General features: G+C 38.7%; 1 protein-coding gene across 1 annotated transcript; it reads left to right on the top strand.

Annotated features, from left to right (window-relative positions):
* Positions 1–9,457: 9,457 nt before the first annotated feature.
* LOC127956385 (sialic acid-binding Ig-like lectin 12) lies at positions 9,458–13,549 on the top strand. Its single transcript, XM_052554235.1, has 7 exons — positions 9,458–9,626; positions 9,825–10,193; positions 10,323–10,649; positions 10,731–10,994; positions 12,118–12,205; positions 12,996–13,065; positions 13,184–13,549. Exons 1-7 carry the CDS (start codon positions 9,581–9,583, stop codon positions 13,511–13,513), a joined length of 1,494 nt encoding a protein of 497 aa, XP_052410195.1. The 5' UTR covers positions 9,458–9,580; the 3' UTR covers positions 13,514–13,549.
* Positions 13,550–15,515: the final 1,966 nt, after the last annotated feature.

Raw genomic sequence — 15,515 nt, 5'->3', positions numbered from 1 at the left:
TCCGAATGTCTCTGACTCCTCGTTACAGTGTTGGTGTCTGTAAAGTATTAAAGTATGTTTTTGAAAGACACTAAAGCCCCATTCATACCAAGAAGGATAACTATAAATATAAAAATATTATTGTTTGACCAGTGAATAATTGTATTTTTATTCTAAGCACACGTGCACCTGCTGCTTTACGTTCTTGAGTTTGTTATAGCGGGATTCATTATGATTGGGTACCAATGTTTTTATCGTTAAATGGCTGGGGAAAATCAGTCCGAAAGTGATTTATTTGAAAGTGAGTTATTCTGTAAGACTGCAAACATTTTTTTTTTAATTGTGTATATATATCTTTATTGTTCATGTCCTTGTGGTGAACAGGCCTTAATGCCTATGTTGGATTTAGCTGTTTAAATGTATGTTTTTGTTAAGAATCGACATTTAAATTTACAACAACAAACTATTACAGCTTGAATTCTTATATAAAGTCCTTTATTTATTTTTAAGATTCTGACTCGTGAATATATAGATCAATATATGAACCGTCTGACCAAACAATTAAAATGCTAATCATGCAAGAAAACCTCGTGATTTGCTCATCTGAACAATTTAAATAGACGTTATATATAGAATGCGCTTATGAAGACGCAAAAATTTGTTAAACGGCGTTATGACTTAACTCTGTCCGATGACGATGCCACTTTTTAACCACGAAGCAAAGGCTTTTTGCAGAGTTGTCATCCACACCGAAATGTCTAAAGACATTACATTTGCTTTACTGTGCATGTTTAAACCTCACTGAGAAGATACAGACATAAGTTTCATGCAATTATTCCGGCAGGATCGATTATTTAGGGACATATTTCACCATTTACTGGCATGATTATTCAGAATTTTTCAAAAAACGCTACTGCCTCGTGTTTGGCTGCAGAACAACAAGTGTGAGTAAATTTTCTATCGTCTTTTTAGGACTGTTATATGAAAAGCATGCAAAGTAAATGTCTTTAGAAACGGCTTGGATTTGAATATCACATTACTGCAATTAACGTTACTGCTATAGACATGTCTATTGGTACAATGGTTTATAAAACTAAACATGCTACATCGTTTCAAAGCCTCTATTTTCACAGTCCATACTACAACAGGAAAACGGCATCCCAAAATTTATCTGCTCTGGAGGCTGTTTAAAAGGGCCCGAAGGCCAAAATAAGAGGAAAAGATGCTTTTCCAACAGGACTGTATTAATTCAGACAAGGTTTGACCAATTGTCAAATCAGCCAACAACTACAGCAGCCAAAGCAAGCATGAAGCTACTTTTACTTGCAACACGGACCTGCACATCTCAGTATTTCCATCCTGTTACTTCTGCTAGCAGTGCAGGCTACACAGGTTCTTCAAGACATCACACACCCCAGCCCCTTCCCACGACCCACAGCTACAGCAGCTGAAGCAAACGTGAGGCCGCCTCCATTCGTAAACGCACCCTCAACTCTTCCGCTCCCTCATGCTACTAACCATTTTTCTGTTCAGTGGCCTCCAGCTCCAGATTTGCCAGAAGGCAGAGGGTACCAAGACCTATTAGTGGTCAGGCCGATTATTTTATTTATTTATATATCAATCTTGAACCCTCTTCAGCCAACCCCTCTAACGCCAGCTCATCCCCTTTCACTAAAACTCCTAATCTACCATAGCTAACTCTCCTAACATGCCCTATCTATCTGTAACGGTCAATCCTCACTTCAGCCATCCTTCCGCAGGAGCTTTCTCTGTATCTCCCCACCGCTGCAGCATTGTCCGCTCCCGCAGGAGCCTTCTCTATATCTCCCCACCGCCGCAGTATTGTCCGCTCCTGCAGGAGCCTTTTCTGTTTTTTCCTCACTGCCGCAGCAGTGTATGCTCCCGCAGGAGCCTCTACCTATATTTCACCACTGCCGCAGCAGTGTCTGCTCCCGCAGGAGCCTCTACCTATATTTCACCACTGCCGCAGCAGTGTCTGCTCCCGCAGGAGCCTCTACCTATATTTCACCACTGCCGCAGCAGTGTCTGCTCCCGCAGGAGCCTCTACCTATATTTCATCACTGCCGCAGCAGTGTCTGCTCCCGCAGGAGCCCTTTCCATCCTTCCCTACTGCCGCAATTCTCGCTGCCGCAAGAGCCTCAAAAAAAAAATAAAAATAAAAAATAAATAAATAATATATATTTTATGTCCATTCTCCAATTCAACCTCATCAGGCTCGCTTTTGTCTAACTCCGGAACGCCCAATCTAAATTCACGATGGACCCTCCTTTCATCAACGACAAAAAAAAAAAAAAAAAAAAAAAAAAAATCCATCGATTAATCGAGTAATAAAATGCGTTTTTGCTTAATTATACTGACGTGCGCATGCACAGTAAATCTGATGGGTAGGATAAAATGTCAGGACCCCGGACTTTTATTTAGTCGGGTTGACGTACCTTTTCAGTTCTGTGTATGTGATGTGACGCTAGTTTTACTTAAATCAAATGGTCAAATGCTCATGAACTGACTGTCAGAGCAGTTCTGGAGATGTCGTTCAAGTCCTTATTTAGTGAGACCGCAGACGCAGAAATTACCGTGAGCGTAACGCGCGCTTCAGTGTGTGTGTGATAAAGGAAGTCGCGCTCCTGCTCCATTCATTAACAGAGACACACAGAACATGCAGGATTTACATTTAAATACTGTTCCGGCTTAATATTTAGAGATATTAATTCGTGAATTGGATGTAAGTGCAATTACCTATTTTGATTAATTCATTCATTCATTCATTCAAAAAAAAAAAAAAAAAAAAAAAAAAAAATTATTAATAAAATAAATAATAATAATAATAATTGGCAAGTTCTTTGCCATTCCGCGTTCAACTGTAAATTCCGTTTTTGTGACTGGATTCCGCAATCCCCTCCACGTTTTCTGCATCGCGGAAATTGTAGGGCCCTAGTTGTGGTATGCCAGCTCTATCTTGCAATGGACACATGCCACAACGTTCTCTTTACGTCCTCAAATCAAAACACTGCTGACTCCTTGCAGTACGTGATTTTCGGACGCAGCGCTTGTCTCCTTCCGCCAACAATAACCCAAAAAAAAAAAAAAAAATGCGTTGTCACATTTTAAAAAATAAAATAAATCATTGCGAAAGAACCTGACGTGAGATTTAGAATAAATTAAAAGAGGCTTCGAAGCAGAGGAATTTGCCTACATCATTTTTTGTAATCGCGTTACTCGAGGAATCGTTTCAGCCCTAAACTTAAGCAGCTCAAAAGGGGCCTCTCACATAATCCGATAGATGCCCTCGGTTGTTGTTCATCAGACATTTAAAAAAAAAAAAAAAAAAAAAAAAAAAAAAATATTCCTCCTTAAATCATGTTGTGTACTTGAATAATAGAAGCCTCTCAGTTATCGTTTCTTCGGCCAAAGTAAGGGCCCTCCAGCCATCGTTACAATCTCCTTGCCTATTTCAGCATCGGACAGGGCTCTCCCTTCCGGTGCAGCTGGGCAGTGGCTCCCTTCGGTCGCAGTGTGAGCCTTTCATCTATCATTGAGTTGCGCTGCGCGCTCAGCGGCAGACGGGGTTATCCCTCCCGGTGCAGCAGAGCCACAGGCCCCCTTCGGTCGTTGTGACAGCCCTCCATCCGATGCATCAAATTAAGCCTCGTATACAGTCGCAAGGGGGACTCTCCCTTCCGGTGCAGCAGAGCCGCAGCTCCCTTCGGACGCAGCGAGAGTCCCTCCATCAGTCGCGTTTTCTTGCCTACTCCGCATCGGACGGGGCTCCCCTACCGGTGCAGCAGACCCACGGCTCCCTTCGGTCGCAGGGTGAACCCCCCCGTCTGAGTTATGTTGCATGCTCAATGGCGGACCGGGATCTCCCTCCCGGGGGAACACAGCCGCTGGCTCCCTTCGGTCGCAGCAGGAGCCCTCCATCCGATGCATCAAACCGTGCCTCGAATCTTCTTGCCTATTCTGCATCTGATGGGGCTCTCCCTTCCGGTGCAGCAGACCCACGGCTCCCTTCGGTCGCAGGGTGAACCCCCCATCTGAGTTATGTTGCATGCTCAAGGGCGGACAGCGTTCTCCCTCCCGGGGGAATAGAGCTGCTGGCTCCCTTCGGTCGCAGTGAGAGCCCTCCATCAGACGCATCAAGCCATGCCTCGCATCGCAAGGGGGACTCGCCTTTCCGGTGCAGCAGAGCAGCAGCTCCCTTCGGACGCAGCAAAAGTCCCTCCAACAGTCGTATTCTAGTTAGCGTCAATCAGGGCTCTCCCCTCCGGGGCAGCACTCCTGCTGCAGAGTTGCGAACCCCCTACGGAGGCTGGGAGAACCCTCAGAGGCAAAAAAAAAAAAAAAAAAAAAACGTGCCTCCATAAACCCGCAATGGGGGACTCCCCCTTCCGGTGCAGCAGAGCCGCAGCTCCCTTCGGATGCAGCGGGAGTCCCTCCAACAGTCGCGTCTCTTTGCCTTCTCAGCATCGGACTAGGGCTCCTCTTCCGGTGCAGCAGACCCACAGCTCCCTTCGGTTGCAGTGTGAACCCCCCATCTGAGTTATGTTGCATGCTCAACGATGGCTAGGGATCTCCCTCCCGATGGGGTACAGCCGCTGGCTCCCTTCGGTTGCATTAGGAGCCCTTCATCCGACGCGCCAAACCGCGGCTCGAATCTCATTGCCTATTCAGCATCTGACGGGGCTCTCCCTTCTGGTGCAGCAGACCCACGGCTCCCTTCGGTCGCAGTGTGAACCCCCCGTCCGAGTTATGTTGCATACTCTATGGCGGCCAGGGATCTCCCTCCCGATGGGATACAGTCACTGGCTCCCTTCAGTCGCAGTGAGAGCCCTCCATCAGATGCAACAAACCGCGCCTCGTACTCAGCCGCAAGAGGGACTCTCCCTTCCGGTGCAGCAGAGCCGCAGCTCCCTTCGGAGGCAGCAAGAGTCCCTCATTTCTTGATATCCGGCATCGTGCTCCTCCCATAAGCGGCACGGAGGGCTCGCTGGTAAGACGTTGCGAGCCGCAGCTCTCGTCGAACACTGCACGGGCTCTCCCGGTCGCTCTGCATTTTCTTCCCAACACGCATATTTTGGGGGGCAACTAAATTTTAGCTCTCTGGCTGCTGTCCTATGTCTTTAAGCTTCTTTTGGGGAGTTATTTGGGTTCGGGCTATGCTCCGGGCCCGGACCCCTCCCCCAGGACAGCACGCCAAAATATGCCTACTATTTGCCTTCAGATTAGATGTAAGGGTGAACTCGTGAAATGTGGTTTTATTAACAAAGTTCGGGAGAAGCACGATCAGATAATCATCCAATTTGACACAGGTGCATCTCGTTTAGCTAATCATCTTAAATAGCACGCAAGCGTATATATATCCAGTCTTCCTACCTCCTGTCCCACGACAGTTTTTCGGCAACCCTCCTCCACCCCAACTCCTCACTTCTAATCTATTTATCCCAAATTAGGGATAGGGGGAGTTATTTGGGTTCGGGCTATGCTCCGGGCCCGGACCCCTCCCCCAGGACAGCACGCCAAAATATGCCTACTATTTGCCTTCAGATTAGATGTAAGGGTGAACTCGTGAAATATATCAATGTGAATGCAGCAATGCCAGCTGGATGAAATTATTAGGAGAACAGCACAGCCTTGTGGTGATACATAATTTAAACAACACCTCATTTATTTCAGGCTTTATTTGGCCAGTCACAGAAACAGTTTAAACTTGGGTAAAATATAATTTCTAGCTAGAAAGGTAGAACAATTATTTATTTGAAATCTTTATTATGTTTTGAGCTTATGCATTTGTGAATAAATAATTTAAAAATAATTTAAATAAATAAGACACAAGTGATAGAACACAATCTCATTTGTGTAACTGGACAACAAAAACAGTCAAATGTAGCACAGGTATATTTGTAGCAATAGCCAACAACACATTGTATGGATATAATTATTGATATTTCTTTTATGCCAAAAAATCATGTTCCAAGAAGATATTTAGTAAATTTCCCACCATAAATATATAAAAATTATTTTAAAAGTATAATTTTTGATGAGAAATATGCATTGCTAAGAGCTTTATTTGGATAACTTTACTGACAGTTTTAAGAATTTTGTTGTTGTTTTTTCGCTTCAGCTTTTCAAATATCTCAGTCAAATGTTGTTCTATCCTAACAAATCAGGTTGTGTTCCAATGTCATTGACGTGGTCTCTCCTCAAAAATCCAAATTACCCTTATGTAATTTATCCTGGTGTTTTCAGACTTGTAGACTTTGGTCAAGATTAACTGCAGTCAATGTGACTATTAGAATAATTTCATAAACTAAAATTACATGTGAACACAATAAAAGTTCTCCTCTGACCAAACCAAAGCAGCAGTTCAATTCCAGGCTGAAGCAAAGTCGTCTGTTTCTTGTGGTCTTGTCCCGGTGGTCGTCTGAGACAAGGTCTTTACATGGGATCTTTATCTGGGACTCTAGTTGTCTTGGTCTCCGCTGTCTTTCAGGGATGTAGAGGTCCTTTCTAGGTGCCGATCCACCATCTGGATGGCAATATCTATGTGAACGATTCTCTATGTGCTGAGAATTAACTGACTTCTGTGATGTATGGCGGCTAGCAAATGGTCATACAGACATCCAGACTGAAGTGGCATCTGTCTGGACGTCCTGTCACTAACTCTTCAAACACGTTCATCAGTGAAGAGCGATTGAGCAGCACAGTCTTGAGGAGCTCCATCACTCTTCATCAGTCTCTCACAAACACATCCACTCTGCAGTGTCTCTGCAGAAACACTCTAGGAACTGCGAGTCAGCTGTTTCAGTTGCCTTCATCTGTTGAACATGAGTTTCAGTTCTGTGATTCATCCAGTAGAAGATAAATCTGTCAATAAGAATATATAACTTAGTAAACTGTAAATAATAGCTTAATTACTGTCATTGTGATCAATGTTAATGCTAATCCCCCACTTTTTAGATCATTCTCATGTCCCATTCACTATGGTTATGTGTTTGTGTGTTTGTTTTTTAAGATTGCTACAGCTCTCTAACACTTTCTTAACAGTTTCCCAAACAGTCATTTATTCTTTACGTTTGAATCTTTTCTCTGTGCTGATTGGAGTTGCTGTTGTGGTTTTGGTGGTCATGTTGTTGTGAACCATTACATTTGCACGGTAAGTGCACGACAAATCGAAACATGCTCCTTGTTGATAGGAAACGCATGACAAATGAAAAATAAATGTACAAATTCATGAGTGCAGTAATTGCTGTAGTGACTCTTGAGCTGCAAAACACAAAAAGTGTATATATATGTTATGTTGGGTAAATATGGTCAGTATGGAGTGTACTGATTGTAATGAGAGCTGGAGGTGAGTGATGTTAAATCTGTTATAGGATGCATCATGCTGTGTTCTACAATTGAATCATAGTTAGAAGCTAAATTATTGGAGTCTGTTCCTATCACCCACTGTGATTTTCCCCAAAATCTGCAGACTGGCTCTGACCATATGTAAAATATATAAAAAGGTATTTGAAACTGGTTGTAAAGCATTAGTTAATATGAAGATCATATGAACTGTTTTTGTTTTCAGGCTCAGAATGAGGCAGTAGACACATATGCTTCTCTTCAGCTCTCTGCTCCAGTCTCTGAATATGAGACTTTGAACATTAAGAGAGGTGACACACAATAAACAACAAATACAAATACAATACAACAAATATCCGATCTCCTCCTCTGTCTTCCTCTGTCAGCTGTAGATATCATCTTATTCTACATTCTAGACTCAGCTAAAACATTTTATTTTTACTGTGTATTTTAAATAATGTGGCTGTATGTGACCTTATGTGTTTGTATTGTGTATGTGGGTGTGCATATGTTTTGTTTAGCTCTATGTAAAGACTCTATATAAAATAAAAATTCTTCTTCTTCAAATCAGTTTAAATAAGTCATTTAATACATTTAAAAACTTGTAATAAAATGTTACGATCTAATGAAAAAACAATATATGTGTGTGTGAAATACATTTTGGTTATTAATCTAATAACTTTTGTGCTGTTTTAAGGACTGATAACAAATACATATTATTATTATTTTTTCATTGTCTTTTAAAATTCTCTGAACATTCAGGTTCAGTATGAGGTATATAACAAGTTCACATACTGCTTGTTTTACACCATTAAGATATAACAGATGATAATCATAAATGACTTTCAAAAGATGTAATTGTGTTCTTTGGTTCTTAACTTCCTTTGGTTTGTTATTTCTTTACCTCTAAAGTTATGCCACTTTTATATAGTCACAGTGTATCTGTTTGTATCGCTAAAAAACAGTCATGTCTTTTTAGCAGAGTGTATAAAGCGGTAATTTAGCATTTTCTCATGTTTACCAACATATTCTTAACAATCGGTTTTTAACACACTTGGCAAAGTGAACAGTGTCCTCTTTATGCTCAGAGACTAGTGAAACTCCATTGTAAGGCAAAAAAAACATTTGATTGATTTTATAGACCTTACAGCCGAATATGATCTTCCAAAATCTTTTTTTTTCTTTTTTTTTCTTTTTTGTAGACAAAAAACAACAACACAGGACAACAGTAGAATTATAAGTTTGGTAAGTCTTTATCATCTTTTGAGGTTTATTATTGATCATACTGTGACTTCCGTTATTTTCTTCTTCATAAGAACCCCGAAGCTAAAACACTGGGGACATGAAGTTTAAACAGAACGTTTTTTGACACTTTCTGGTAGACACAGCGCTAATGTGATGAACAACACTGTTAACACTGTTAGAATATTAGTTTGAGTCGGAGGAAACTCCACTTAAACCAGTATCCACTAAAATGACTGACCCAGGTTGCAAAATAAGCAAAAATAATTTATAGAATAGAGAAGTCAGTTTTAAGAAAAGGTCTTACATAATTTGTTTGCAGATGCCACTTGCTTCGTCTTGTTATATCTAATGTAGTGACATTCAGACATTTTTAATTGTTAATACATCTTAAAGAGTAATTATATATGCTAGTCCGGTCTATTATTTTCTCTTTCTGTAAAACTCATATAAAGCTACACTTGAACATAAACACACACTTTTCAAAACTGAAAACAGGAAACTTCCACTGAATAGATGTGCTATGAGAAACAAAAAGTGATGAAGTAGGCTAACAGATGCACAAAATCACATAAATGATTTATTCACAACACAACACAAAAAGCCTAGAGTTGTAAATAAGCACTTTTTACACACCAAAACAAGCTCACAAACTACTGAACAATTTATACTAGAGCTTCCCATCACTGACTCAATTCTGTCCATTTAAATCAGTCCACAGGAGAATCAAGAGTTGAAGAAATTAAATTAAATAAAATACATTAAAATAAGTGATTGTTGAAGCACGTGTGTGTTTAAAGGTTCAGCGTGTGTGTTGATGCTGACACAGGAAATTCAGTCAGTATATGAAGTTACAGACTGTTCACACGACACACTTTCACACGGTTTCAAATCATCAGCAGCTCAGGACTTGAGATCAATAAATACAATCATTTTATGCATGTAAATACTAACGTGTACAAGAGTGTTTCAGACATGATTGTCTGTTACTGAAGAGATGGACACGGCAGAGAAAATAATTATTTTCTGTTTTCTGTTAGAAGGTAGGATTTTCCTTCCTTTCTTCACACCTAGTGTTCAGTATGACTGAGAATGAACATCAACTAATTTAACAAGTGCTGAACTTCATTTAGTCTGCTGCATTAAACTAAATGAGAACTTTTCATTTTTCATTTTCATCTCGTTCTCCCTTTAAAATGATACTGTATACCCACTTAAAAATAAACACGTGTGTGTTGTAGGTGTTTGCTGTAGAGATTTCAACATCTATCTGCCAGAGAAGATTGAAGCTCTCAGTGGATCTTGTGTGATCATAAAGTGCAGATTTGAGGTTAAAGAAGAATGTGACAAAAACCTCACAGAGAGAGCTACAGGAGAGTGGTACAAAGATGGGACTGATGTGAACAAAAACGTAATGTTTAACTCAAGCACATCAAGCCGAAACTTCTTAATTAGAGGAAATATAACTGGAAAATTAAAAGATAAGGACTGCACCACTGTATTTTATGACCTCAGATCAAATCACAGAGGTCAGTATTTCTTCAGGATTGAGAGTGAAGGTGGACTGAAACATACCTATAAACAAGCCAGTGTTTCAATAGATGTGATTGGTGAGTACATTTTTGACTGGAAATATTATTTATAAACACTTGTAGAACGATTCAATAGAAACGTGAGTTTTATGAGACTAGAAATTTCTTTTGAATCAAAAATAAGAATTGAATTTGTGTCTATTTCAGAGTCTCCTCCCAAACCCCGAGTGCAGCTGTATGTGGAGCAGAAGGAGGTGCAGGGTCAGGAGGAGGTGTTGGAGGTGTTGGAGGGGAGCTCTGTGAGTCTGCGCTGCTCTGCTGAGACTCTCTGCTCCTCTCCTCCACCAACTCTCACATGGAGCTCCACTCCCAGAATCCCCCTCAGTGAGAGCAGCAGACTACAGGAGCTCATCTCTGATCTGAACTTCACTGCTACTCACCGTGAGCACGGAGTCACTTTCACCTGCACTATAACCTACCAGCTACAGGACAAGACCAAAACAGAACAGGACAGCATCACACTACATCTTCAGTGTAAGTCATGCTTTTTAGTTTTGACTTGTGAATTATAATATTTCGATTTTTATTGTGAGGCCCTATTTCTTTTCTCTTCAGATTCACCCCAAAACACAACAGTGTCTGTGATTCCCTCCAGCTCTGTGTTGGAGGGCAGTTCAGTGACTCTGATCTGCAGCAGTGATGCAAATCCAGCAGTGAACTACACCTGGTCCAGAGAGAGTGAAGGACAGTTGAAGCAGCTGCAGACTGGAGACACTCTTACCTTCAATAGGACCGACCCGACACACAGAGGCTGGTACCACTGTACAGCTCAGAACCAACACGGCAGCCAAAACTCATCAGTGATGCTGGACATTCAGTGTGAGTAATACATAACGGCAGATTTACCTCCTCACATTCATTAGCACCTAGAAGTCAATACACTGCTATTGTGTAATAGTGCAAGAATAGTTACTATAAAAATGTTTATGTTGATTAAATTAAAGCCTAAATAATAATCAAATAGCCTCTTCAGTTAAGCAGTTAACCCTCCCACATTACTTTTATTTCAGTGTCATTTAACCCTCATATACTGTTTTGATTTTTGAGTTGTCTGAAATATCAGTTAACCTGTTTTATTTTCATAATTATTATTATTATTATTTTTTTTATTTTTTTTAATGTAGTGATTTTTTTCTCATTTAGGGTCATACACATGCATTCTGTTACATTCGTGATGTTTGTGGGTCAATCTGACCCCCATATTTACTATACAGATTTGAACTTATACATTTATTAGTAATATGTTGTTATTTTATTATTATTATTGTTTTTTTTTACTACCATATGAAGGCAAAAAGAAGCTTTCCCCAATATTTTCACTAGGAAATAATATTTTATCAGCCAAGGATGGAAAATGACTTTTCCAGCTAAAATTGTTACAAATCTTGAATGTTTCAGAGCACAGACTTAAGTTTTTTTCTTTTTTTTTCTTTTTTTTTTTTTTTTGTATATTACATACATGTATATTTTACATAACATGTTTACCTCCAAATCTTCAAGCAAATCAAAGTCAAAACATGTGAACAAGTTTTGTGCAATTTTGTATATACAAACAAGTTTGTATATGAATGAAAAAAAAAAATCCACTTTTGATGTAATTCATATTGTACTCATTAAATATTTGCCAAAGCTCTCACTATCTTGATGTAGATCTTTACACCATTATGCTACCTCAGAAGTCTGTTTGAAATCAGTTTCGTGAGGTACCTTTGTGTACTTTTGTACCTGATAAGACAGAGAGGCGTCAGCTGCCTAAGCTTTCAGATGCAACCACTGACATAAGTGGCAATGCTAATGCTAATCTCTTACTTTTTAAATTCTCATTCCCCTGCCATCATACAGTAGTTATTTCGTTGTTAAAAGATTAAGATAATCTGGAAATTGCATAATTGAATCAGTGAATCATCAGTGGTTTTCTAAACACTCAATTATTCTTCTTTAGGTTTGAATCATTTCTCTTTGCTGATTGGAGTTGTTGTTGTGGCTCTGGTGGTCATGTTGTTAAGCGCCATTACATGCATCTGTGTACGGTAGGTGCACAACACACATGAGGAATTAAGAATGATGTATAATAGAAGAGCACTGTGAAACCAGTAAGAAAAACACATTCAGCATATTTGAGCTGAGGATTTAACTGTACATTAGCCAAATCCTGGTACATTTTAAATGTATATTTGTCAAGAAAAACATTACAATAAATAAGGTTTATTCTAATTTTTATTTGTTTTTGAAAAATTAATAAGGATATAAATTGGTATAATTTAACAGACTATTATTAGGTCATATTTTAAATGTATAAGTGTTATTGCAGTATTAATAAACTTTTAAACTAAGTAGCATTTATTTTTAGAAAGATAACACAAGTTCATTTTTTTTTTTTTTTTTTTTTGCAAATAGCTGTTTTACAAATAGAAGCATGCTAGGTTTTAAAATATAGATATAATTTTCAAATTGAACACAATGTTTTTGACACATGTGGTTGTCATGTGTTACTGTGATGAACAACACAGTGTTTATTCTTCAACTGTACATTTATGTGAACTTGAGGGAAATCAACTTCTCACACTACACACCAGTATAAGCACCTGGACACCATTTGCCGTTGAAAGCCTTTACAAAGAATAAAGAAGTTAGATCTGAGAAACCCTTAAGCATAAATAGTTTGTAGATCCCTCTTTTGATTACTTGTATCTAATGCAATGATGTTTATATATGTGACTTATGCCATTGCTGTCTGATTTATATATTTTGCCAACTGTGAAGCTTTTGTAAAATATTATTATTTTTATTTCTTTCTTTTTTTTTCTTTTTTTTTTTTAGAAAAGGGAATGGGAAGCTTTCACAGACTACACAAGAAGGCACCAAGAGAAGTGATCAAAGTACCAGTGAAGTGAGTTACAACAGAAACACAAAAACAACACAACAACTATAATAACACTAATAAATGCTAAAAAATATACATAAATTCTAGAGCTTTCCAGCACTGATTCAACCCTGTCAATCATTAGGTCGCTCCACATGAAAATCAAGACGACCCTGTTTATGTCATGATGTCATCTGCTGAAGCCGCAGCAAATCAAGACTCTGTCATTTATTCCCCCATTGTCTTCACAAAATCAGAATCACAAGAGTTTGGTAGCCTCGCTTTGCTTGACTACGCTGTGATGCAGGATTGTTCTGAAGGGCTGTTAAAGACTGAGAGCTCAATAGGAGAGTTTTCAAGAGCCAGAGAAGCACAGGTGATTGTGAGTGCGAATGTGCAAAAGAAACAAACAGAGGAAGAGATGTTTGAAGACTCTTCTCAGATTTACGCAAAAGTTAAACGCCGTAACCCATAGAAAACTGGAGAGTTTGCCATTCCTATATCAATTGTTTTTCCAAATATATATATATATATATATATATATATATATATATATATATATATATATATATATATTTCAGATACTGTATATATAAGCAAGATTTCTGCAACACTTTAGAATATTGTTTCTTACCAATAAGGAATTATTGAAGAACTAACAGGCAATTTTTCATACTGTTAACTACTAAGGAAGATATGTTAATTAATCAGTATGTAATACAATTTTGTGTTAAGTAACAGTTAGCTAATCAAAAACTAATGAATTATGTCATACCTACTGAAGAACTACTATTAATTATTTATTAGTTAGGGTTCATGAAAAATAACTATGAAGTAACTACTAATGAACAGTTATACACAATTTCCCTATGTTTTCACTTTAGAATACTCTTTCTGTATACTGTTTCTGTTACTGCCCAGTGATATGGTCAAGTGCATGAAGTAAAAATTTAGAAAAAATTACAGTTAGTCCAGAATAGAGTTGCAAGACTAATTCTGAATTGTAAGAGAAAGGTTAATATTATGAGAATGCACACAATTTTAGGTTGGCTACTGGTGAAGGAGGTAATTCTTTCTCTGCTATGTTTTCAGTATCGAGAGATCCAAGTGTATTGTAGTACTCTAAACTTTTGTATAGTAATGCTAGTCATAATTTTAACACCAGGCATGCATTAAATGAATATTTTTTGCTTCCTGTTTCAAAAACTAATGCCAACCAACGGACTGTAATGTAAAGAGGAATGAAAATATGGAATGAATTGCCATTGGATATTACATGTTTTTTATCAAGTAAAATGAGGTTTAAAAAAATCGTAAAATAAATATTTAATGGTACAGTACACAGTAATTTTAAATTAAATAGCTGATTTTGATGTTTTGAATGAATTTTGGGTTTGTATGTTTTATTGTATTGGTTTTTATTGTTATGGATTAATGTAATATAATTTTGTTTTTTAATTTTGTCAGACTCCAGGAAGAATAGCAACCTTGGTAGTGGCTAATGGGGATCCAAATAAACAATAAACAATTTCATTGAATTGTGACCCTTTCATATAAAAGTTATTAGCAGTAGTAGTAGTATGAAAATGTAATATTAATAAATGGAATACATTTTACAGATATTTTGCCAGTGTAGTGAATAGTTTTGTGAGTGTGTTTTGTAAGAAATCAGCTTCCAGTAGGAACCCCACCAAGACTCCAGTGCCTTGCGTTAATTCCCTCAGTTTTATATTTTATATATAATAACATTACTAATTCAAATTCTTTATGTAAGGAAAAGCCTGAGGAAAAGTGAAAATACAGGTAACCAATTAGTAATTAATAAAGAATTATTAGATAATTCCTCAACAAATACTTAGAACCTGAAACAGTATTCTAAAGTGAAAACATAGGGAACCCATTAGTAATTAATAAATAGTTATCAATAATTCTGCAGGACTTATTTTGAACCTGAAACATTAGGCCTATTCTAAAGTGAAAATATTTGGAACCCATTAGTAATTAATAAAGAATTATTAGATAATTCCTCAAGAATTACTTAGAACCTGAACGTCCCGGTTACGTATGGTAACCCTCGTTCCCTGAATGAGGGAACGGAGACGCCACGTCGGTGACCGACGAATATGGGATAACGCTTCGATAGACCAATCTACTTCCAGTGTAAACTAAACGACCCAATGCACATTGGCATGCAATTATTGTATCCAGCTGCCACTGATCACTGCGTAAGTATAAGAGGGCAGCAGGTGCAATGCATACCAGTTTTTCGCTGAGGAGCCGAGCCGGGAACCCGGCAGCTCAGTGGCGGTACAGCAACCATGGCGACGGGACGTGGCGTCTCCATTCCCTCCTTCAGGGAACGAGGGTTACCATACGTAACTGAGACATTCCCTTTCAGTCGGTCACTCTCGACGCCACGTCGGTGGCCGACGAATATGAGATCCCTATCAAAGCACCATGGGTGCTGCCCCTTCCAG

The sequence above is a fragment of the Carassius gibelio genome, chromosome B4 (assembly GCF_023724105.1).
Source record: "Carassius gibelio isolate Cgi1373 ecotype wild population from Czech Republic chromosome B4, carGib1.2-hapl.c, whole genome shotgun sequence".
In the NCBI taxonomy this organism is placed as follows: domain Eukaryota; kingdom Metazoa; phylum Chordata; class Actinopteri; order Cypriniformes; family Cyprinidae; genus Carassius; species Carassius gibelio.
This window is presented reverse-complemented; position numbering and strand designations above follow the sequence as displayed.